Source organism: Anas acuta, chromosome 8, assembly GCF_963932015.1.
Source record: "Anas acuta chromosome 8, bAnaAcu1.1, whole genome shotgun sequence".
Classification (NCBI taxonomy): Eukaryota; Metazoa; Chordata; class Aves; order Anseriformes; family Anatidae; genus Anas; species Anas acuta.
Window position 1 is genome coordinate 10,902,252 of NC_088986.1, and position 23,822 is coordinate 10,926,073.

At 60.4% G+C, this 23,822-nt stretch overlaps 2 protein-coding genes across 12 annotated transcripts in view; both read right to left on the reverse strand.

Moving 5' to 3' along the window:
* Nucleotides 1-87: 87 nt before the first annotated feature.
* On the reverse strand, nucleotides 88-6,418 carry ARTN (artemin). 3 transcript variants are annotated; one of them, XM_068689697.1, is made up of 4 exons: nucleotides 4,921-5,421; nucleotides 1,865-1,935; nucleotides 1,582-1,765; nucleotides 88-1,385 (listed from the first exon to the last, which is right to left on the reverse strand). In XM_068689697.1, the coding sequence occupies exons 1-4, from the start codon at nucleotides 4,964-4,966 to the stop codon at nucleotides 949-951; spliced, it is 738 nt and encodes a 245-aa protein (XP_068545798.1). In that variant the 5' UTR covers nucleotides 4,967-5,421; the 3' UTR covers nucleotides 88-948. The 3 variants fall into 3 exon arrangements, with proteins under 3 accessions (XP_068545798.1, XP_068545797.1, XP_068545799.1); XM_068689696.1 differs by lacking the exon at nucleotides 4,921-5,421 and adding an exon at nucleotides 2,216-3,571; XM_068689698.1 differs by lacking the exon at nucleotides 4,921-5,421 and adding an exon at nucleotides 5,853-6,418 and having other exon boundaries at nucleotides 89-1,385.
* Nucleotides 6,419-8,390: 1,972 nt separating this feature from the next.
* ST3GAL3 (ST3 beta-galactoside alpha-2,3-sialyltransferase 3) overlaps nucleotides 8,391-23,822 on the reverse strand; it is a 175,852-nt gene continuing 160,420 nt past the window's right edge. For 8 of the 9 annotated variants that reach the window (XM_068689688.1, XM_068689689.1, XM_068689687.1 and 5 more), the window contains 2 exons: nucleotides 23,471-23,617; nucleotides 8,391-11,658 (listed from right to left, as the gene is read on the reverse strand). In XM_068689688.1, the coding sequence (XP_068545789.1) occupies nucleotides 11,569-11,658; nucleotides 23,471-23,617 (237 nt within the window). In that variant the 3' untranslated portion in view covers nucleotides 8,391-11,568. The remainder of the gene's footprint in view (nucleotides 11,659-23,470; nucleotides 23,618-23,822) is intronic. The other variant, XM_068689691.1, reaches the window with a different exon arrangement.

Consider the following 23,822-nt stretch of genomic DNA (forward strand, 5'->3'; position numbering starts at 1 on the left):
CGCCCCGCCCCGGCCCTCGGAGCGAGGTCCCCCCCCCGCCCTCTCCATGCACCCGGACCCTCTCTCCCCGTCTCCAAAAGTCAGCACCCGGCAGCGGGGTCGGACGCGCGGCCCATCGCTTTATTGCTACGGGAAAAGGCGGCTGTACAAAAATAGAGTTTATCCTCAAATCTTACAAATAATAGAAAAACGACCAAAAAAAAAAAATCAAAAAAAAAAAAAAAAAGGGTTGGGGGCACGAGGAGCCCGAGGATGGGGACGGGGCGCTGCTGGCCGCAGCCCCAGGGCTTCACATCAGCGCTGGGGTTAAATTACACCCGGCCCCCGCGGGCCCAAAGTCATAAATAGGAGCTGCCGCTCGAGAACAATAAATAAATAATTTAGAGTAATAAATAGTTTAGTGCCGCAGCACCGCGGGGAGGGACCCTGCAGCCCCCTCTCGGAGCCGGGCAGGGGTCCCGGGGGTGCCCGTGCCCTGCGGAGCACCGGGCGCTGCCCCATGCCCGTGCGGTTTGGCCCCGCTGTGCCCCTGCCCCTGGGGACACCCCCTCCCCGCAGGGTGGCTCCGGCCACCCCCAGTCCCGGGGTGCCCCTTCCTGACCCCCTCCAAATCCCAGGCAATGCTTGGCAGGGGTGTGGGAGCACCAGTCCAGGCAGGGCACAGGGTGGTGGGGATGCTCCGTCCCCCTGCGGCTCCTCTCCCAGGGCCGAGCCAGGTAGGGGTGCACACGGGCAGGACCCCACAGAGCCGGTGGCACCGTCTGCTTGGCACTGAGCGGGCGGGGGCTCTGCTGCCGACCCCCTCTGTCACGACTCCAGCTTGCCTCGGTCCCTCGTGGCCACGTAAAACCGGGGGCACCGGCCCCTCCTGCCTTCCTCCGAGTGCCAGCGCCACGTGCTGGGGGCTGCCAGCGTGCGTCGAGCCGGGGCTGAGCCGGCAGCCCCCCCTCAGCCGATGCAGCTGCACTCGGCCGCCGAGAGCTTCTCCACCGTCTGCCACGTGTTCTGCACGTCCATGAAGGACACGGCCTCGTAGCGGGTGGGCCGGCAGCAGGGGTGGCTGAGGATGCGCTCCTGCGGGCCCGGGACGATGAGCTGCTGCCGCAGGAGGCTGCCCAGCGTCAGGTCGTAGTTGCTGCGTGCCCGGTGGCAGGAGCCGCTGCAGTACTTGAAGAGCACGATCTCGTCCGAGTTGAAGCCCAGGCCCAGGTCGCGCACCTTCACCATCAGGTTGCGGATGTGGCAGTTGTGCCCGCGGGCCCCCCGCGAGGGTTTCCTCATCCCCTTCTTGGCTTTGCCGATGCCCGGTGGTGAGCGCTCGGCGCGCAGCAGCAGGTCCTCCGCCAGCTCCGTTGCACCCAGGGCCCCCGTCGTCACGTTGTCCCCTGCGGGCAAGCGAGATGGCACCATCATCCCTGTCCCCCCAGGACCACCAAGCCCACTGTCCCCTGCGGTGACCCATCTGACACCCACTGCAGCACCCAGCCAGCTCCCCCATGCTCAGGGCCACCATGCCTGGGCTGTGACACATGTGACAGCGTCCCCCCAGCCCCGGGGTGTCCCCCCTGCCCCAACACGCACCGTGCAGCTGGCTCCAGGCGAGCGGCATCTCCACACCGTCCTCCGCGCTGGGGCTGGCGGTGGCCACGTCCCGCGGCGTGGGGGCTGCATCCAGCGTCTCGTTGCAGTGTGGGGTTCGCAGCGCACCCGTGGCCAGCCCGGCCAGCAGCGAGAGGATGGCGAGGACACCCCACAGCGTCCCCTCCTGCAACACAGCACGGCACAGCGGGGTGAGCACCGGGCTCAGGGGTGGGGACGGGAATTGGGGGTCCTGGCCATCGTGGGTGGCCAGGCCTGGGCTCACCTTGGGCTGCGGATGCGTGCTGGGTCCTGCAGGTCTTGGCTCTGGTGGCCCCGCTCGCTGCTCCATGCTGGCTGCAAGCACAGGGGTTTGGTCAGTGCCCGTGCAGCACACACAGGGTGGGCACCCGCAGATGGTGCTGGCAGCACCCGTCCCTGCCCACCCAGACACCAGTGGCAAACGGGAGAGGCCATCAAACCGGCTGGGAGCTGGCACACCTCTCCCCTGCCAAACGTGCCGTCCTCACCCCCAGCACCCCACAATGCCTCCCATCCCCTCCCCGCACAGCCAGGCCCCCACGCCCCCCACGTCTCCCTCCCCGGAGATGCTGGCAGAAGGGACTTTGCCCAGCACCTCTCCTCGGGGGGACGCAGCCACCTCCTCGCGCGAGCGGCATGGGATGCCAGGCTGTGCCGTAAGGCAGCTGCTGGGACTGGGAGCGCCACGGGGGGGGCCCTTTCCCATGGCCCTTCCCTGGGAATGTTTTTCTTGCTCGCGGTGGGAGCCTGACCTTGGAAACTCCAAATCCATTAGCGCAGGGTCCCCCGGTGCGGCCACCCCCTGGCCCTGCGCTGGCTCCCCGGCACGCTGCCTGTGCAGCGCTGGGAGCTGGGGCGTGCGGCCCCTGGGCAGCCCGTGGACAGGCAAATGGGGCCACGAGGGGTGGGACAGGCAGGTCCCATGGGGACACAGCAGCACACCACGCTGGGCTCTCCAAAGCCATTCACCCCAAGGCCGCCGCTCAGTGCTCAATGTCCCCGCCGCACAGGGGAATTCGTGCTGTGGGCCCCTGGGAGGTGCAGGGACAGCTCCAGTTTGCACCCACACATGTGTGGGGTGCGGGGAAGCCCCCGCTCCTCAGTGCCCCAAGCAGGGAGTGGGGAAGCCTGGATTCCCCAGAGGTGGCTCCCAGCTCTTGGCCTGCTGCTGCATCCCCATCGCTCAGGATGTGCCTGTCCCCTTCGAGCTCAGTGGCATCCCACAGCGGGAAGGTTCCCCCTGTCCCCTCCATGGCTTTACCCCAGCAAATCCTAGGTGCTCCTGCCATGGAGCAAAGCTGGGATATGCTGAGGAGAGCTCTGCTGGCCAAAAAGAGAGGGGAAGCAGTGGGGCACTGCTGGCATGGGGAGCCAAAACCAGTCCCCGCAGACCCCCAGCAGCATCTCAGGGGATGCTCGCCAGGCCCCAAGCCCCGCTTGCTGCATCCACCTCCACCTTGCGTGGGTGGCACCCAGCCGTGCCACACCAAGGGGCTGTGACAGGCACCACCAGGCGCACGAACCCCCCCTCTGCACGCCGGCAGGATGCGTCCCCACGGCAGGCAGGGCTGGCACCAGGCCCCCCAGCCCCGCCAGCCGCCGCAGCTTGGCCAAGCACGGCCCACGCAGCGCATCGCTCCCGTGGCGGCCCGTGGCCCCGCGCCAGCCGCTGCCGCCAGGTCACCGTTTTCCCAGGCCGGCACCCCCGGAGGGGCCCGGCGAGGGTCCCGTGGCCCCCTCCAGCAGGAGCCGGGCCCCCCGGCCCCGCTCCCACCGCCCCACCGCGGCCCCCCGGCCCCAGCAGCACAGCGGGACGGGACGGGGGCCCTCGCCGGCTGCGGGCCAGCGGCCAGGCGGTGACACAGCGGCTGGGGGCCCACGCTGCGGGGCTGCCGCTCCTGGAGCCCCGTCCCGGCGGGGGCACCGTGCGGCGAGGCCGCCCTGCCCGCCCCGTCGGGCGGCGGCGGGGCACCGGGCGCTGCGGGCCCGGCCCCAGCGGGGCGCAGCTGCCCCGGGAGCCGGTGAACGGGCGGCGGGGCCGAGCTGCACTGCGGGCTGCGCCCAGCCGGCGGCAGCACGGCCCCGGGATCCGCCGAGAGAAGCGGGAGGGAGAAGGGAGCCTCCCCCCGGCGGCACGGCCCCGCGCTGGCCGCGCACCCCCGTGGGCTGAGGGAACGGGGAACAGCCGGGCCCGGTCCCGAGCGCCCCGCGGGGATGCCAGAGCCGCAGCCCCGGCTCCTGGAGGGGGTCCGGGTGGGATCTGCTCCTGTCCCGGCTGGGAGAGCCCTGGCCGGCCACTACCAGGCTCTGGAGCTCTTCCCAGGTCGGGATCGGGCCGGTCCACGCGAGGAGCTGCCCTCGCTCGGGTCAGCCCCCCCACAACCCACGCGTGCCCCCCCGGGGCTGAGCAGCGCCGTGCCCCTGGGGCCCGTCCCGGGGCACGGTGCGGGGACGGCCCCGGTGCGCAGCCTACAGACACTGCGCGGCGGCCGCTGGGGAGCCCCAGCCCCAGGACGAGGGTCCCAGCATCCCGGGGGGGCTGCTTTGGGGCCGGGGATAAGGCCGGGCCTCGCTGGCGGCGTGGGGCGATGCCCGGAGACCTCCCCCGGCACCTGCGGGCACCGGGAACCGGCGGGGGGCCGGCGTCCCACCGCGCTGGAGGACTTGCGAGGGGGTCGCCAAGGAAGCCCGCGGGTGACACGGAGCTGGCACCTGCCCCACAGGGCCGGGGGAGGCCGGTACCGGACACGTGGGGCCCACGGACGAGGAGCTGCCGCCGCGTGGAAGCAGCCGCGGCCGCCCGGGGGCACCGGGGGCAGCTCCGGTCCCCGCGCCCCGGTCCCGGGGCTCTCCCCAGGGGCGGCCCGGCCCGGAGGGAGCTGCCTGCCCCGCTCACCGGCCGGCCCCGGGCAGCCGGGGCAGGGACTCCCCCGACGTGCCTGAAGGGGTGAGCCCGAGAAGGGGCGGGCGAGCCCGGCCCCGTGCCCCCGGGCACCCCCGCGGGGTCCCCGCCTCTCCCCGGCCCGAGCGGGGGCAGCCCCGTTCCCCGCCGCGGCTCCCGAGCGCTTCCCACCGCGGGGCCGGGCTCGGGCAGCCCCGGGAGCCGCCGGGCCGGGACCTGCCCGGGGTGACGGGGGTGGTCCGGGCCCCCCTCGCCGCCCCGCGGGTTTTGCCGGCGGGGCGGGCGGCGGAGCGGACCCCCCTTATTTCTCCCCCCCTACCCCCGGCCCCGGTTCCCCGTAGGCTGCCGGCGGGCTGGGACGGCCGCTGCCGCCGCCCGCCGCCCCGGCCCGCACTCACCGTGCCCGCGGCGGGGAGCATCCCCCGGGCCGCCGCCGCCCCGCATCGCCTCCGCTCCCCGCCGCCCCCCGCCGCCGCGCCGGGGCGGGGCGCGGGCGGGGGCCGGCGCTGCCCCGCCGGCACCGGTACCGGCTCCCGTCGCCGCCGCTGCCGCTGCCGGTGCCGCCGCCGGTGCTGCTCCCGGTGCCGCTCCCGCTGCGCCTCGGGGGTCGGTGGTGCGGGTCCCGGTGCGCCCCGGGGTGCGGTGCCGGTGCCGGTGCCGGCGGGCGCGCAGTGCGGGGCAGCGGCGGCTCCATCCCGCTCCCGCCGCCGCCGCCGGTGTCAAATTCCAGCCGCCGTCACCTGACCGGCGGGGCGGGCACCGGCACCGGCACCGCGCCCCGAGCGCCACCGGGACCCCCCGGCCCGCCCCGCAGCCGGCACCGCCCCGGGAGCAGGAGGGCGCCGGCCCCGGGACCCCGCCGGCACCGGGACCCGCAGCGGCACCGGGACCTCCACCGGCACCGGGCGGCCGGACAGCCGCCGGACAGCCCTCCCGGACGGACCGACGGACGGACGCCCCGCGGCGAGGCTCCCCGGGCGGCTCCCTGCCCCGACAGCGCGGTCGCAGCACAGGCAGGACGGACACGGGGCCCCCCCCGTGCGGGGCCACGCTCAGCCCTTCCCGAACGGGACGGATCCCCTGGAGGGCGAGGGAGGGTTTGGGGTGGGGGCCACGGCCCCACGGAGCACCCTCACGCGTGGCGTCGGGGGGAGCCCCCCCGCGGCTCGGCGTGGGCGCAGCGGGGCCCGTCCCCACGCACCCGAGCCCCCCTCGGGCCACCCGTGCGCCTCTCCGGAGGAGGAGTCCGGGCTCCCCGCCCTGCCTCCCCGCCCGCCCCTGCGCCCCCGAGGCCACCCCGGGCTCGGCCACCCGCCGGCAGCCTCCTTACCTCCGCCGCCTCCCTGCCTCCCTCCGCCGGGGCCGTCGCAAGCCCCGGGGACATGGGGGCCGGCTGGCGAGCCGAGCCGAGCCGAGCCGAGCCCGTGCGAGTCCCTGCGTCACCGCCCAGGGCCCTCCACGTCCATCGTGGGGCTCTCGAGTGCTCCTGGCGAACGTGCCAAAATCCCAGGGCCGCCTCTGCTCGGCCTCGCTTCACACGTGCTCCCCTGGCCAGAGCTGGCCGTGGGGGCACAGCCCAGCCCGGCCGAGCCCCCCGGGGCCAGCCCTCATGGCTCGCTGGCCCCCCGAGCCCTGCCCGTGCCGGTGGCCGGAGGCGTCCGTCCAGGCTGCGCGCCCCGGGATGCTGCCGGCCGTGTCATCTGCCCGGGCAGCTCCTCGCAGCCTCCCCAGGCTTATATAACTCTCCCTGGCTGGAGCAGGGCCAGCGGCCACGCCGTGGCTGCACGCCGGCCCCAGGGAGCCCCTGGGGTTTTGGCCTGAGCTCCTTCCTTGCTCCCCGATCCCAAAGCGGCGCTGACGGCTTCCCCGCCGCCCGGACCCTGTCTGGGAGGGCTGGAGGAGTGTGAGCTGAGACGAGACGAGGCTGCCTGGCCTGGCCTGGCCTCGTCTCGCCGGATTATCCCTCGCAGGATGACAGCTCCTGCATCCCTCCCGTGGCAGCACCTGCTGGGGAATGTGCTGGCCAGGGGGGTGGTGGCCAAGCTGTCCCCGGTGCTGCTAGCGGGGTGGCAGAGGGTCCGGAGGCACCGTTCCTGCCCTAAGAGGGCTGAGCATGGCGTGTGGGGGTCTCACTGCTGTGTCCTGGGACTGCTCCTGAGGTTTGGGGGCACAGGGGCGGCCCTGGGGTGGGGAATTGGCAGGGATGGGGTTGGGGAATGGGACTCTGCTTCGCAGGGCGGCAGGCTGAGGTAAGGGGGCTGCCTGCTTGGACAGCCTCCCTGGGGGTGGCACGTCCTGCCCTGGGGCCCCTGGCCATGCCTGTGGGGCTTGGTGACAGCCCAAGGTGCCCCAGGCAGGGTGCCCCGTCCCTTCCCACCTTCCCTGCGCACTGCTGGGCTGGTCCTTGTGTCCCCTCGTGTCCTGGCTCAGCTGGGAGCTGGTCCTGGGTGTGATGCTGGGGGTGGGCATGGCACAGTGGGGTGTCCCTTGTGGTGCCCACGGTGTCCCCAGTCCTGTACCGGGGTGGCTGTGCACAGCCTGCCCTCTGTCCCCTCCTGGGGGTGCCCCCTTTGTGGCTGGCACCCCATAAACCCGGGGGCCCTGTCTCTCTCTGTGCCCTGGAGCACGGAGCTCGCCACCAAGCACGTGGGGAGCAGAGCTGTGACGCAGACGGGCCGGCTGCGCTGTCCCTGTCTCGGTGGCGACGTGATTCCTTTGGGGACATCTGCTACCAGAACCAAGCGTCTGCTCCTGCTAACGTGGCTGTCCCCACGTGCCCTGCTCCCCAGCTCGGGTCCGTGCCACGTGCGGGGGTGGCAGCGGTGGCTCTGCTCCGTTAGGGTCTGGAAAAGGAGCGTGGAGAAGAGGGGTCTGAGCAGCTCCAGCCGCTCCCCTCTCCAACGGGGGCTCCGTAACTTGTAGCCGTGCTCCCGGGAGGCAGTCGCCTCCGCAGTGTCCCGCCAGTGCTGGCAGGAGGCCACCCCTGGTGTCCGTCAGACCTGTCACCCACTTGGAAGCAGCCCCCCCAGCTCCCCCGAGTGACGAAACCGTCCCTGACTCGTCCCACGGCCCTGGAAGCTCCCCAGCACGGCTGGGGCCACGGCAGGGGTCACATCCTCCCTCCGGGCCCCGGCAGGTGTTGGAGGCGGTCACGGCCTCGGCCCCCGGCTTCCTAAACTGCTTCCTTCCTGGACGCGGCGGCGAGAAGGTCGCTGTGCCGGACACCTGCCTTCCCCAGGGCCGCACCCGCGGGGTGCTGAGCGGCTGCAAGCGGCCCCGCTGCCGGGGAGGCCCCTGGAGAGGTCCGAAGGGAGGTGGCCGCAGGGAGGACGCCGTCACCCCGGCTTCCTCCGTGTGCCCCGAGGTCAGGCACGGTGTGCTTTGATTAGGATCAGAGTGATGGTCCCAGGGCCCTCTCTGTCCCCTCCAGCCCTGGCTTGGTGCCTCGAGTGCTTCCCACAAGGGGAGGGCGGCTGGGACAGCCTCCGCCGCTGCTCGGAGGGGCACAGAGGTGCCTGCGGTGCCCCCATCGCTCCCTCCAGCAGGACACGGGAACGCGGTGGTTTGAGGCTGGGCGACTTCCACAGCTCAACAGGTGGGACAGCAAAACACCTCCAAACGGCCAGCCCCGCATGTACAAGGGGGCTGCTACCCCCCGACACCTTGTGCGCCCACCCCTCGGGCAGCAGGCAGGAGGAGCACAGCCCTCTCCTGCCCCAGAGCCACCCCCCTGGGTTCAGGAGGTGCCTTCGGGGCACTGTGCTGGGGGAGCCAGCAGCTGGAGCAGGCTGGGGATAGCCCGAGCGGGGGAATCCCTCTGCCTCCTCTACAAATGGCCGAAGGCAGCAAAAGAAAGAGGCCAGCCAAGCTCGTTTGATAGCTTTATTGCTTCTGTGATATGACTGAATCGATGTGACATAAGCCGGCTTGGAGGAGCCTGCAAGACTCTTGCCCTCCCTACCTAGAGGGAAAATTAAAAAAAAAAAAACAACGCAGAAACTAAAACTAATTTTAAAAACTCATTGAGTTCTTACATCTCAGCTCGGTACAGCACTGGCGAGCTCCCCGGCCCTCGGAGCAGGTCCCTGTGCGAGACCACAGGCTGGGTGGTGGCCCTGTCACCGCACCCGGGGGTGGCAGGGGGTCACCGCGCCCCATGCACGCTCAGACCGACCGCAGGGACCCCACTGCTGCTGGCGGAGCTCAGCGTGGCGGCTGCCTCCCTGCCAGCCCACCTGGAAGCCCTCGTCTGGTGCTGCCCGTCCCCAGCCTCCCTGCTCCTTCCCCATCTCCCTCCCAGCAGGAAGAGGACCGGGAATCACAGAGGTGCTGGTTGGGGGATGCTGGGCTCAGATCCCCCACGGCCTCACGTTCCCTGGTGGTGCTGCCTCCATGCAGCATGCGTGAGCTCAAGCCCAGGGTACGGCGAGGTGCGTACCTGGGTGATGCTGCGGGCAGGGAGCAGCACGGTGGCACCCCAGCCCCGCTGCCCACACCAGCAGGAGCAAAGCCCCACTGGCACACGGTTTTCCCCCACCCCGACCTCCTGGTCCCTCTCCAGGCAGGTTCCCTGCCACCCCGCTGGCCTCTCCGTGCTGCAGGCAACCCCGCTCTATATTTAGGCCGTGGAGAATTCCCCTGGGCTCTCCCTTCCGAGCTGAAAAGGTGAGTCACGGCGAGGGAGAGGCCAAGACTCGCATCCGTCCCACTGACCCTGCTCTGACCCGCGTGCAGCGCTCCGAGCTGGCAGGGCTGTGGCGTCCCGGAGGGCGGGAGGTGGCTGCAGGTGCACGCCAGGAGACAGCCACCGAGAGCCCTCCAGGAGCCAGGCCCAGCGCCACGCGCTGCCCCGGGGCAGCATCACCCACAGAGCCTGGCCGTGGGATGCTCCGTGGATGAAGCTGCCCCGCTGATGTCCTTGCTGAGAGCCCTGGGTCAAACGGGACAGCGAGGTATAGGGGAGCCGTGGCCCCCCAGCACCTCCCTCCTTGCTGTCCCCACTTGCAGGTGTCCCGACCCACCATGGTCACCCTGAGCCACGCAGCCTGAGAGCCCCTGCGCTGCAGGGACAGCTTCCCAGCGGGATCTCAGCAGAGCAGGGGCCCTAGACCGGAGCAGCGAGTTGGAAGATGACCGTGCCGTGTGTTTGTAGTGATAACAGACTAAATCAAAGTGATGCTCTGCTGTCTCCAGGGGGTGCTCGCAGTACCTGCTCTCCAGTACCTCTGCTCCCTGTAGTGTCTGGATGGGGCCCACCACCCCCCCTCGGTGCCCTGGGGCTCCCCCAGCAGCAGGTGAAGACCCAGTTCGAGCACCAAGAAGATGCCACCACCTGGCCAGGTCCAGCACCAGGACCTCCAGTCCCTTGAGCAAAAAAAATTAGGGGAGAACATTCAAGTGAGTATCTGCCACAGCAGATGGTCAAAAACCTGCTGAAAACCCCAGCTTTGTGGGCTGGAAACCTCACGGAGCATCCTGGGGGGCAGGCACGTACCTGGGGGGAGCAGGGATCGCCCAGCTGGGAGGCCAGAGGGACAGGGGAAGGGAAATGGGAAGGGGAAGGGAAGGGAGCACCTCCCAGATCCCCTCCGCTGACCCCTGTGGTGGCCTTGACGCACAGGGAGGTGGGGATGGTGCCCTGCGTGGGCGCAGTGTGGCCTGCTCCTGCCTCGGAGCCCATTTCCACCCGATTTCCCCCCGCAATCCCTCTTCTGCCCACGCTCTCCAGGTGGACGAGAGCACCCCGCCGTCCTCGCGCTCGGCCACGTTGCTCAGTTTATTCCAGCTCCTCTGAAATACGTACACAAATCAAATGTGCAAATACTGCATCTTGGGACCAAGAGAGCAAAGGAAGGGACGTGCTCCTGAGAGCAGGAGGAGCAGCACAGGAGGAGCTTGGAAATGAAGTGAGCAGGGGCCAAGCAGAAGGCGAGGGCTCCCAGCAGGCCCCCAGCCTTGCCAGCAGGCTCCACCACCACTGAGGTCACGGACCAGGGAACACGATCGAGCCTGGAACGTAAAACATCTTCAGCAGCCCGCTCTTAAACTGCCAAGCTTCAGACATCCACGCAACATCTGACCTCCTTCCAAACAACGAATCACCCCTCTCCCCCCCCCGAAGCGCAGCGAGGCGCAGTCCAGGAGCGGTGACACCGACCTGCGCCGCCTCGGGCAGGGCCCCGCACAGCAGGCACAACCCGAGGGGCCTGGAGGCCTCGAGCACAGCGAGGTGGGCTCGGCAGCGCCGTGACACGCAGGAGGGCGGCGAGGGGCTGCTGCAGGCAGAGGAAGCCACCAGCTCCCTGCTCCACGCCAGGGTCAGGGCAGAGTCGGGGCAGGACAACCGGCTACAGAAAACACAGCCAAGGAAGTGGCCGCTGCTGCCTCTACGCAGGAAGCGAGGAAAAGTGCAGAAAAACAAACCCATGCTCATCTCCAACGCGAAGCTCCAAGTGGAGAACGAGGGAAAGCCACCCTCCCTTTAAATTATAGCAGCACCAACAACACTGAAGTCTTGGACGGATTTGTTTTCCCGGGGAAAGGCCTGAGGCCAGCGACAATGCAGACGGAGCGTGGCGAGGCCGAGCTTTTCGCAGGGCTGTGCACAAGCAGATTTCGCTTTGCACCTTGGTATTTCTAGTATGATTCCAGCAGAGTTTCTTTAAAAAATAATACTTTGTACATTCAGGCACCGCCGCCTTGGGGCAGCGTCACCTCCCATTTGGCACAGATCGTTTTATTCACAAACCTTCCTTCTCTCTCCTGAGTCTGTCCCGTTTAATTCTGGATACAGGAGATCCGTCTGCAATGCAGAGTTCAAGAAGTGCCCGCTCAGCCCCTTGCCCGCCTCCTGCCAGCTCTGGGACTGGGGGCAGCAGGTGCTGCCCTCCTGCAGACCGGCGATGCGAGAGGGCCTTCCCGCAGCACCCGGGCATCTCGGTGTGTCTCCAGTGAAGCCGGCTTCTTGCGGGGGGCTGCCGGTGCCTGCTCCCGGAGCTGCAGCGTGCGTCTTCCTCTCCTCCCTGTGAGGCGGCGGCTGCAGCCGCTCAGATCCCACTGGTCAGGTCGGTGATGACTCGGGCTTTCACCAGCTTCCGCAGGAACTCCTTCTCCCGTTGGATGTTGTGCGTCCAGGACTGGAAGGAAAGGAGAAAGACAAAGGTCAGCAGAGGAGAGTTGGAACACCAGCTCATCCCAGGGCCAGCCTCACCAAGGCCAGCTCCTGCCTCCACAGGCCCTACCAAGAGGAAATCAGTTGCCAAAGGTCACGCTAATACAGTGTGAGGGGTGGGACGGGCACGTCTCCGAGCCAGGCGTTTGAGGGCAATGACCGTCAGCCCCCCGCTGTGTGCCCTGCAGCAGGCTGCAGCAGTGACCTGCCATCGCCCCGCTGCGCTGGTGCTGGGAAAGCATTTAATGGAAGCAAGAGGAACGTGGCCCCTGGGGAGTCAGACACAGAGCAGGGCAAAGCAACCTTCCCCAAAGTCTCCCGGCCAGACAGGAGTCCCAGGAAGGGTTTCCACACCTTCGGGGCAGCACTCAGGGCAGCAGGTAACCTTGGCTCTAAATAAGATGTGGGCCATGATAAAATACCTCGATGGGAACATCCCAGAAATGGCTTCAAGCAGCAAAGTACAGAGCCTTCTGCCAGGCCGTGGCACCTCCCTGCAGCGCCCTGGCTGTGTCCCACACACACAGCGTGCACGTGGCTGTCCTGTCACCTGCGGGTGTCCTGTCTGGTGCCAAGAGGTGGCAGGGACCGATGGTCCTTTGCTAGATCTCCAGCACGTTTTGGAAGCGCCTCTCCCCCTGCTGCTCTGCGCTCATACTGCTGTCCCACAGGATTTATGACAGTTAAAGCTGCTGAGAGATCAGGCAGGTCTTATCTTGCAACCTGCGTTCAAAAGAAGCTTTTGACTTCTGGTTGCTCGAATGCTGCGGGGGTGCAGCAGCACAGGTACCTGCATGGCTGCGTGGGAGAATGGAAACACAGAAGACCCCGTCTGCAAACTGCAGGGACAACGCTGAGAAACAGCTCAGTGCTTGGCTTCTGCTAGCATGACAGCAGAAACTAAAAACTGGCACTGGGAAGAAAGCTGGGTAATAACAGAAAAAAACAACCTGAGTTTTAAGAAGCAGCGCTGAGAGCCACGGAGCTGCAGGAGCAGGGCTGTACAGGCTGCCCCTCGGAGCAGGAGAGCCAGGATCCCCGCGTGCTGGAGGCCTTCCCACGTGTGGCACATCACCTTGGGGTCCTGTGTGTGTCCCCTGCTTGCAGCAGTGCCTCTCCCGACAGCACAGCCCCTTGCTACGAGCACACAGCGCCGGCAGAGGCAGCCAAGGGTGCGTGTGCTGCTGCCAGCAGGCAGCGAGCGGTGTCTGCTGGCACCGGGGCTGCGCTAGGAGCTCTGTGCCTTGCAGCACCCTTGCAGCTTGTATCTGGCTGGGCTTGCTGCTTACCAAAGCTTACCTGGAGCAGGAGGGAGCCTGGCCGTGCCCGAGATGTCACAGCACAAGCTGATCCCTCCTCCGTGCCCATCTGCCTCAGCACACAGCAAAGGTCAAATGGTTTCACCCGTGCGAGCTGCTTGTGCCCCTCAGTACGTACAGAAAGTGGGGAGCAGCCACTTCCAGGCAAACTCAAACTGCCTGAAACATCAGCTCAGGACATGCAAGCACCTCATCTGACAGCAGGAGGAAATCTGCCTGCGTGAAAGGTACAAGGGAGCAGGAACTGAAGTACAGGAGGTGGATGGCAAAACTGGGCACTCTGACTGCGCCCTCCTGCACCACACGCACGGCTGCTGGCACGGCGCGAACACCTCGGTTGTTCAGCATGAAGGCTGCTCTGTGCTCTGGTCACTGCCACAAATCCCTCTTTCCAAGCAGAAAGCCACATGTAAGGGAAATTTAGCCTCCCACTTGATCCCTGTATCTGGCTGCCGGCTGTGGCTGTGCCCTCAAAGGCTTTGCGGTCGGGTGTGAGACCACGGAGGGAGGGGAAGAGGCTTTCGTCCCCCTGCAAGCAGCACCAGCAGGGCGCTCGGTGCGGTGCTGCTCCACCCGACAGGAGGCATGAGGCATGTCTTCAACACTAGCTCGGGTTACTGCAGGAGAGGGACTCACCCCACTGACAGACAGAGCTAATCAGGCGAAGGAGACTGCATTCCTGCGCCGGCGGCCGCAGGGGGGAGAAGATCCGGAGCAAATTTTTCAAAACTGCCAAGGAGAGGCAGGCACCTCGCTCCCATCGCTGCCGACAGGGGAAAGACACCAGAACACACTGCAAAACCTGCCTGGGATCCTGAGTCTTGCAGGCTCCACACTGCTCGGTGCAAATAACCTGGCACGTGGTGCTGCCAGCTGCGGGCACAGGGTCTGGAGAGGTCTCATAAAAAGCCAGCCCTCAGCAGGCCCCTGACTTTGGGGCCAGGACCAAGCTGTACCTGCTGTAAGGGAAGCTCTCTGCATCACACCAAGCATTTGTCACCGCTTGTTGGGTAAGCCGAGGTGCTCTGTGTCACTGTGCTCCTGGGCGAGGTGTCCCGGCCATCTCTTTCAGCTGGTGCAGTGTCCTGAGTGGTAAGTGACAGGCGATGCTTTGGCACCCACATCCCCACGGATAGGGTCACACCGGCAGAGCGCTAATTCTGACATCTTATGCAGAGTGCTGTGAGCAGAACGCACACCTGGAGGAGGTTGACATGATGCAGCCACAACACCAGTGATTCATTCCTGAGAGTACTGTGGCAAAGCAGCCTTTTTTCTGCCCTTGGATACTGGATGTGCTTTGGCTGCCCTGGCAAGATGCTCTCTGTCCCTTCTGACTGCTTTGACGCCCTCTTCCCATGCGCACTGAGCCGTCACTGCCTCATTTCCTAATCCTCCAGGGAGGACTGCTTACGTTCACAGAGCTCCTGCCCTAAGCCCTGAAGCTACACCTCAGCATGACAAGCAGCAAAGTCCAGCTATTTCCCTGTGAACCTGCAGCTCCAGCCAGGGGCAGAGCAGCCTGGATCACGCAGTGCCACCTCCAGCTTTATGTCACTGCACGTCACACCGCTGCTGCTGCTGTGACCTGGCAGAGGGGCTCTGCCCTCGCTGCTCTGCTGCAGGCATTGAGCAGGTGCTCGGTGCAGCTCCTGCTTGTGAGAACAAACGGGCAGCCTGTCTGAGCCATGGCTGGATTAATGAACGTCCCAGGAGGCTCCAGAGTCCTTCTTGTTTGGGGTATGGGCTGGGATTTCCTTTGCTTTGGGCCTTTCCCTGTTTGCTCTTTTCAGTGGCAGCAGCAGAGCCGCTCTGCCAGCACGTGCACTGTTAGAGCTGTCCATCCCAGGGGGTGGCAGTGGGCCTGATGTATGAGAGTTTGGTCACAGTTATTAGACCAAAATTTATCATGGGTTAAAGCTACCTTTCAGGACTATGCAAATGCAGCAGCCCCAGAACCACCTCTCCTTTCTTGATTCCACAAGGAAGCACAAAACATCCTCTGTCCCTTCACGAGAAGCCAAGTGGAGTATTTTAAGACTGAGAAAATGTTTCAGAGACCAACCCACAGGGAAGGTAAGCTCACCATCTGCAGTCAATTACAAGTGGGGCAACGGCTCAGCTTCAGAGCATGCTAGTCTTATCAAGTCTGTTGCAATGCCATAAAATACAGGGAAATTAAATAAGAGAGAGTGAAGTCAACAAAGAATGCATTCAAGCAAAAGAGCAGGTTGCAAAGTCAGAGGTTTCTCAGTTCTGTTACATCCTCCACGTTTCTGCAAGTCAGCAGCATTTCTCCCCGAAAACCCGCACAGAAACCACAGTGGCAGCAAGAAGTGGTGCTTCTCGGGCAACGTCCCTTGCACAGAACTCATTTTGCAGCCTCCACTGTTGCTAATTCTCTTAATTCTCTTGTTCATGGTTAAGAAAGAATCGCTCCCAGTTCCTCTATGCCCAGTCATCCTTACAGCAACTTGAAATCTCAAACAGCTCTTTTAGCTCTTGCTTGTTCTTAATACATATATAGGGAGCTATTGTATCTCTTCTCAACCTTCATTCTACCAAGCTAAGGAGCCATCCTTTCTTTTTCTCCTACCAAAACAGGCTCTCCATCTCCCCTAGGAAAACTGGGAGATTTCTCAGAGGTGTAGTTGCTCCCTCTGTCCTTATTTACTCTGAGTTCACTTGTGGTGAAGCAGGAAAAGGGCTCACCATTGCCTTGTGCAGTTCTCTCTCTACCAGGAGTCCTTTCCCTGAGTCTTCCCAGAGCTACATTTGCCTTTTTTTTTCTTCCCACAGTAATAGCCTTGCATCCTGAATTATCCCGTGATTTATTAGTACACATCGAAGCGCTTCCCTCCTCTGTCATTGTCAAATAATGCTTTCCCAGCTTATAATAAGGAGTTCTGTTATTGTCCCCACTGAATGACTTTCCATTCATTCATTAGGTCCCATCCCATCCAGTTCACTCCTGTTCTGAGGGTGATCGTGGTCTTCCTGGATGGTCTTTTGATCTTCCTGTGTGTTGACCACACCTGGCTTTGTATCATCACACATTTGACTTGCACACCACCGCCTCCTGTGCCAAAAATCATTAACGCAAACACTGAACGTGACCTCCTCTGGGGGAACTCCCAGCCCTCCATTCAGTGCTGCTCTTTGTTTTCCTCTTCAGAGCCTGTTCACATACAGGTGTTGCACCAAACCGTAGCTTCTGAAGCTTAACTCCTAATACCTCGCATGGCACAGTTTCACACGCTTAACTGAACTTCAGATGACTGATCTGCTACACCTCCTCTGTCCCTGGAACGATTTTAAAAAAATAAAAATCAAATAAAGATATTAAATTAGTTTTTGTAACCTGCCTTTGGTAAATCCATGTTGTGTTTGCTTTCAGGATTTAATTACTCTTTCATTTAAACCTTGCTCTGAAGTTCTGAATAGTTCTTGAATAGTACCTCTGAGGTCAGATTAGGAGCTCTGAATTTGACAGGATTATTTTCCTTACCTCACTCCCATCCTGCCGTTTCAGGGAAGAAAAAGAAAGGAAATAAAGGTATAATATCCACTATAATTTAATCCCATGGAACCACATGTAACCTGATAAGATTTATTGAAGACCTTTTCCTCTGGACTTGCAGCTTAGCTGGCTCAACACCGTGGTATTAGGGCCAGGGATCTTTCAGGCGTTCATACCCAGCACATTAACTCAAACAGCTCTCACCTTTCACTACTGACCCAGTCATTTTCTCTTTCTATGAACTTACCACCCTAAGTCACCCTTTCCCTCACGTTCACCCCATCTCCCTTATAGAGGTAACGTGTTCATTCACACAATTCCCACTTGGACTCTTTAAACGCTAAGCCTTCCACATCCCTCACCTCCTGGGATGCCACAGCCCTCATAATTCCTTCCTTGTTTCAAAATTATTTGCTTGCAGCAGGACCATGCAGTATGTGCTTTATTTTCCTTTGCGAGATCTAATTCAGCCTGACTTTTGCAGGTTTTCACTTTACCTCTGTCCTTTCCGACCAACAGGCTGATGTCTCCTCTACCTGATGCTTTCTCCTGCTCCTCCAACACCACTCTGAAGCAGTTATTTACAAAGCTTCATCTTGAACCTTTTCTTGTCAGTTTTGCCCTTGCTACAAACATGAATCGCAGACAATTTTTGCATTTTTGAGGGAAAAAAGATTTTAAGTTCCCCTCTATAATGAGTCCCTGACCAATTCAGTGCAACTGCTTTTGTTAGCCAGTTCTCCTAGGCTAAGCCTAAATAGAGCCCTGCGTGTGCACACGTGTCCCAGCTCCACCAAGCACCCCCAGTAAGTGCCACCCCAGCACTCAGCTTATCAAACTCTCCTCTTATCAAACTCTCTTTTGGAAAAACCATCTGAGTTACAGAGCACCTCCCATTGCCTTTCCATTTAACAAAGGCACAGAGATCTTCACCAAACCTTAGTTCTGTTTTTATCCATGCTGCTGTTAGGGCTCAGTGGTACCCCGAAAGCGTTACCGTATTCCTGTCCCACTGACCAACGCAGTACCTGTGCTGCAGGCGTGACTGCTGCTCCATCCATCTTCCCTAGATTTGTATTACACAGACACACAGTCCTTACGCACAGGAACAGCATGTGAGGCCTTCGTTCCGCCAAAACGCTGTCAAACAGGTGGCTTTTAAACAAAGGCAAAAATGTATAAACCTCATCAGTCATCACTGCGGGCCCCAAGAAAAAGCACTGCCCTTTCAGAGGTCCCCCTGCCCCAGCCCCTAACCTCCCCCTCCAAAGCTGACCTCCATTTCAGCCCGCACCATTCCTTGTACTCCGATGGCAATTCATCAGCCAGGCTCGAATAGCTGTGTTTTCAGCCTATAAATCACCAGGCCAGACATCTGCCCTGCTTTCAAAGGAGTTTTGTTCTTCTTGCTGGCTACCGCAAACTTTTAGGTACTTGGAGGCCTGAAGCAGCCCCGTCACCCCCTCCCAAGCAACTTTCCTTGATTTTAAATGCAAAGGGCGGCTTCACAGAGAGAGTCCAGATGATGATAAAGCACTATTGTTTGTGCCTTCACGGGCTGAGACTCCAAACTGGATGTTTGCGGGTTATTGTGAGAGGTGGCTGCTGGCGGGGGGAGACAGAGACAAAGCCGTGTGTCACGGCATCCTGCATCCCACCTCCCCGGCCCTCGTGACAGCCCTCACACACCCTGAATGAGAGGCATTAGGAGCCGGTGTCCTCCAGCATCCCACAAAGACCTGCAGGGGAAGCAGAGCCAGGGATCAGAAAGAAGCCATCAAAGGCAGGCTCCCCCCGGGGTCAGGCAGCGAGTGCCTGCGGTGCCGGGCACAGCTGTATCAAAGGAGCTGACACCTCCGACAGCAGCGGCGCTGCCGCTTGATCTGTGGCTGCAGAGAAAGGGAGAGCAGCCAGCAGCAGTGCCGGCACAGCCCCAGATGGGATCTGGCTGATAAGGGTGGCTTTTAAGCACGTGTTCCCCATTTGTACCAGCCCTGAGCGCGGGGAAGGCCGTGTGGTGCCAGCCAGGGCAGAGCGCACCGGGGAAGGATGCTGGGAGCTGGTGCCGTGCTTCGTTCTCATGATTTATCACAGCCTCCTGCTCTCGGTTTCATCAGCGCCTGTCGGGTACGTTTTTACTACTCTAAACACTGTCACTTTCCCATCCTGCAGTAATTTCTGCCTGAAACACTAACCTGCTTTGCCATTAGCTGTGAAGTTGTATTGTAAGACAGGCGGGTTCATTCATTTTCTTTTAATCCTGAAAACCTTTCACTCCCTTTTAAAATGATTCCTTTTTTCCTCACCTCCATTTCCATGTTTCCTTCTTTACGTTCCCAGTGGATCTGACACTTCTCCTACATTAACAGGAGACAGTGACCTGTGGCAAAAATACACTTTTATGGAGTACTTGGGCAGGAAGCACTACAGGACATGGGCAAGAAATAAAAATATAATAAACTATATAAAAAAATCAGCTTGATGGCTCATCACCATGCAAACAGAAACAAGTGAGCATACACCTTGGCAAGGATTCATTCATTTTCTGTACAGCGCTCAGGGAAGCAGCCAAGGGTCGAAAGCTGTTACAAGTTACTGGAAATAGGGAAAATAGTAACTGAAGGGAGATGACAGGCTTAGACCTTCTGCGTTTTGTAAGTTAGAACAAAAAAGATCAGAGCTAAAAAAAATGACTTGTGAGAATCCACACGATGGCATGAGGTCTATGGAGCAGTGGTCCCCCAGTAACAGACCAGAGAGCAGCACGGTCACAGTGCCCAAAAAACCCTCATGGAAATGCATGCCAGGACTTTGCATCCCCAGCCACAACAGGGAGAAGATGAGACCAGGGGAGAAGGTGCTGGGCAGCGGAGCTGTGATGCAGTTTTGCACTGCAAGCGCTGATTTTCCAGCTCACAGCCTGAAAGCACCATGCCAGCATGCTCCCTGCTCTCCAGAGCATGTTCTCCAGAGCATGCTCTCCTGCTCTCCAGAGCACAGGGGGTAAGGAAACCACCCAGGTATAAACCAGAGAAATTTATTCCCATGGGCACTCACAGGAGCAGGAGAATCCACGTGCCTTTTGCAGCCACACTAGGGCCCTATGGGATTAATCACTGCATCCATCATCCTGAATGGTACCACAGATAAAGCTCCACAGCACCTGCCTCCTCGTGGAGCCTTTTCCTTGGGAGCAGGAAAAGTCTGTCCAGCCCCTGGGAGTCTGAGATGCTGCAAGAAGCAGCAGAGGCAGCTGCCTCCTGCGGTAGCAATCCAGCACAGTTTGGGACCTTGAGGGCTTCTACCCCATCGGGGAAAGCAAAGACTCAGCAAAACTGTACACCCAGGCTGCCCGATCGCCTCTTGGAAATGCAGCCATTGATCCCACAGAGCAACAGGAAAAATCACATGCATTTCCACAGAGATTTTATCACCTCAGTCTTGGCATGGGAGAGGCATCTCCGCCCAGCTGTGAGCAAGCAAGTATATTTTGCTGGCTTTTTTTTTTTTTTTTTATGTAATCAGAACAAATTCCTCAGAGATGAATCACAGGGTTTCAAGGGTGTCCAGGGAGATGTCAAGCAGGCCTCAAGTGTAAATCAGTGACACACCTTGCTGAGAGGGTGCACGCTCCTCGCAGGCCCCTTCCCCTGCAGACATGAGACAAGGGAACGGGATGGATGGATGTCTCCGAGGATCCCATATGCCACACACACATGTAGCACCTCCAGCCCCAGGACGTCGATGTTTACATTTCCTCTGTAAAGACAGTGATGGTTTCAGGGTGGAGCTGGAGTGCTTCCCTGCAGCTGCTCTCGAGGCTTAAACACTGAAGATTTGTCAGTCATTCAGGCTGGAGGAGCCTGGCAGTCGGATTATGGGATGGGGTGGTGTTTAGGGAGCCAGCCAGGGCCATGCCTGGCATGGTGCTTGCTCTCTTCTTACAGCCACAAGAATGAAGCTGTAGGTGTTGGGACCATCAGAGCCCCCAGGTGCCTGCTGGTGCAGTTTCAGTTGGGCTTAGTTTCCACCCTTACCAACAGTTCACAATTATTTAACACTCTCAGCTTCCTGGAGGACCAGGAAGAACTAGATGCAGACACAAACCTGGAGGTCCAAAGGTAACACCGAGGAAGATGCCCCAGTGGGCCTTTAGGTATCAGAGCAGATGGAAGAGATGAAAACCTTTGTGAGCTTGGCTCTGGGTCGCTCTCAATTTGCCAATACCAATGGCAAGGTTTGCCACAAGGTACCAATGAAGGTCAGTCTCTAGATTTGCAAACCAGGTGCAGGTCTCTGAGTGAGCGTGCAGAGTGCTTCCAGTCCAGAGCGGGGCAAATCTTCATTCGTGAGTTACCTGAGGACAACTGCAGAGGACAGAACCCACCTATCGTGCCCTTTGTCTTTCAACTTCACCCTCAGGTGACTAACAATTACCAGCTACCATTAATATTAAATGGGAGAGAAAGAAATGCAATCCTCTTTCTGCTCTTCACGTTCCACAATATCACAAACGATTTGTCATATAGGGAGGGGCAGAGGCAGGAGGGGCATTAATTATTGATACTCGGGAACAGATGGCTTTTCTTGTACCACGGCACAGAAACGTAAGAGAAGCCTGCGGGTGAGCACGTGAGGATTAGACAGGCAGACAGCGATCATATAACCTGCCTTCAGATGGAACAGGAACCTTCCTCCCAGCACCAGCTCAGCAGAGCTCTCATCAGCAGCCCCGGCTGTGGAAACAAACCCACTGACATCTAAATTAGTGAGGCTCCACCAGCCCTTTCAACGCTCCCTCACCTCCGTACAGAACAGCCTGGACATGCCGACTGACAGCTCCCAGACAACAGAGGCCTGTCAAACCAGGCACGGACTGGTCTCTATCGGAGACCCACGGGGTTGCATTTCACATGTTCACCCCCATCCGTGCCCTGTGCCTTACCAGCTTTATCCCTGAGACCTCATACAGTGCCCAAGAGAAACCCCCTCCCATCTCCTGCTGGCTTCTGCAGCTCGCTCAGGGTGCTGACCTCGAGAATCAAAAACCCAAGCAATCTGCACTGGCAACTTCAGATGTGTCCACTGGCTAGCTCTCAGAAGCCAAAAGATGGGGTGGCAGGCCCTGGAAAAGCAGGACTAAATGCATGTGGGTGTGATAGGGCTCAGGGTGCCAGGCACAGCCTGCTGGCAGCAATGAGGAACACGGCAGAAGGTGGCCAAGGAGGGGACGGAGGAATGGGAAGCTCACTCACGGCAGAGCTCCTACTTCACTGCACACCCCTCTCCATGGTGCTTCCCGACTTTTTCCTCTGAACTCTTTCGAAAAAGTGTTGTTTGTAAGAGCTTTTCTGCGCCCTGCTGATGTTCGGCAGCTTTTGGCACAAGGGGGTGGGCGGGTGCAAGAGTGACACCGAGTGCCAGGGCCCACCCATTCCCTCTAGCGTACTGCAGGCTGCGTTACCTGCATCAGTGCCTCCTGGGGAGGCCTTGGAGCATTTTAACGCCTCTCCTGCAGCAGAGGGCTACAGCCTGTCATCCAGTGCCTTTTGCCAACTCCTTCCTTCAACCCATGCAAGGAGCAAGAGGAAGACAATTTCATTCTTGTCAGCTCCAGTGTGGGTGTCCTTGATGCCAGAGACATCTTCTAGGTTGCAAACCTAGATTGGCACAGGACACCTGCTGTGAGTGTCCCCATGTCCAAGAGCAGACTGTCTTGGAAGAGACAGACTTTCCTGCTACCTCCACAGGCCCAGAAGGTACCTCAGGATCACAAGGATGTATTGTGAAGTACTTTCCTTGACATATTTAGGGACCTTCTCACAGTCTTTTCCCAATCTTAGTTTCTTCTCTTGGTCTCTACTGAGAGGTTGTTCCAAAGCCTCATTGCTATGACAATTAGAAATCCTCTTCCCATTTCCCAAGCTGACTGGTACCCATTGCTAATTCCTCTCAGTCAGCCTAAGGTTGTCCAGCCTGAGTCCCAGGATATTTATGATCTTATGATTTGGAAAAACACAACCTCTAGGCTTTCCTCCTGACCTGGATCAATGGCACAGCAGTTGAGGTGACAAATGTAAGCGCCAGCAGACAGCAGCTGTCCATGAACAACACAACAAGCGTTCTCTCCCTCTGAACATCACTGTTTTCACAATGCGGAGTAGGACAGAGAAAGTTCCTCTGTTCAGTGAAGCCAGTGAAGAGGAGGAACAATTTTAGAAAGACCTGGGCCACATCTGTGCTGGAAAAGACTGGGCTCTACTAAAAAGTCAGCAGCTCTTTCCACTACAGAAGGTGCTGAGGCCAGTGGCAAAGCTTGCTCTAGTTCAGCACAGAAAATGGCCAGACCTGAAATACTGCTGCGTTATATCACCATGAGAGCTTTTGTTCCTCGAAAAGGGCTGTTCGTCTCACTGGGACAGCAGCAGCAAATGTTTCGAAGGCAGATGTGGCTTTGAAGAGCAGCTTCCATGCGTTTACACTAGCTAACTGCTGCTTTGGTCAGCCTGCACAGGCTAATCTCACCTCCCCCACGTTTCACAGGGGCTGAGCAGGGGATCATCTAGCAGAAGCAGCACGTGGATTAGAGAGCAATACAACGGATCACAAAGCTGTAGCAGGCCACATCTTTTCAACCCCTGAGCATATTTGTTCCCTTTCACCCCGCTCAACGTTTACACAGAGCTTTTCTCTGCCGCTCTGAGAATAAGGAATCACATTATATGCACATTCCAGAGAACTTTTCCCAGCAGAAATAACTGTTTTTAACACACATTGCGCTTGGGGGAATGTCTGGAGTTTTACGGGCAAATGCCTGGGTGGAGCTGTCGTTTGGCCCACGCAGGAAAGCTGGAAGTCGATCACCGTCCCGGGCAGGCTCCGCGGTCGGGGTGGTCGGTGGGCCTGGGAAGAAGACGTGCTCAGCAGGAGCTCCCTACCTCTTTGATGGCAGACATCTTGATGTTCTCATAGTAGTGCAGCGGTGCATTGGGGGAACTCATGTCATAGCCAAACCCAGCTACCGCCACCTCATCACAGTTGTGGAGCGCCATGGTTATTGCTACGCTTCCCAGGGTGGGGATGTTCTGAGAGGAAAGAAAGCAGGAATGGAAGTCATTAGCAAGTCGCCATTTCTGTTGTCAAAGATTTCCTCTTATTGTCTCTGCTCAAAGGAAAACTACTACTACTAAGCACAAAATCCAGAACAAGGCATTTGGCTACATCTGCACATGAAATGCTCGGTGCCAGCTTGCAGGGCCAACAGCTTCCCAACTTGTAAAGAAAATCCTG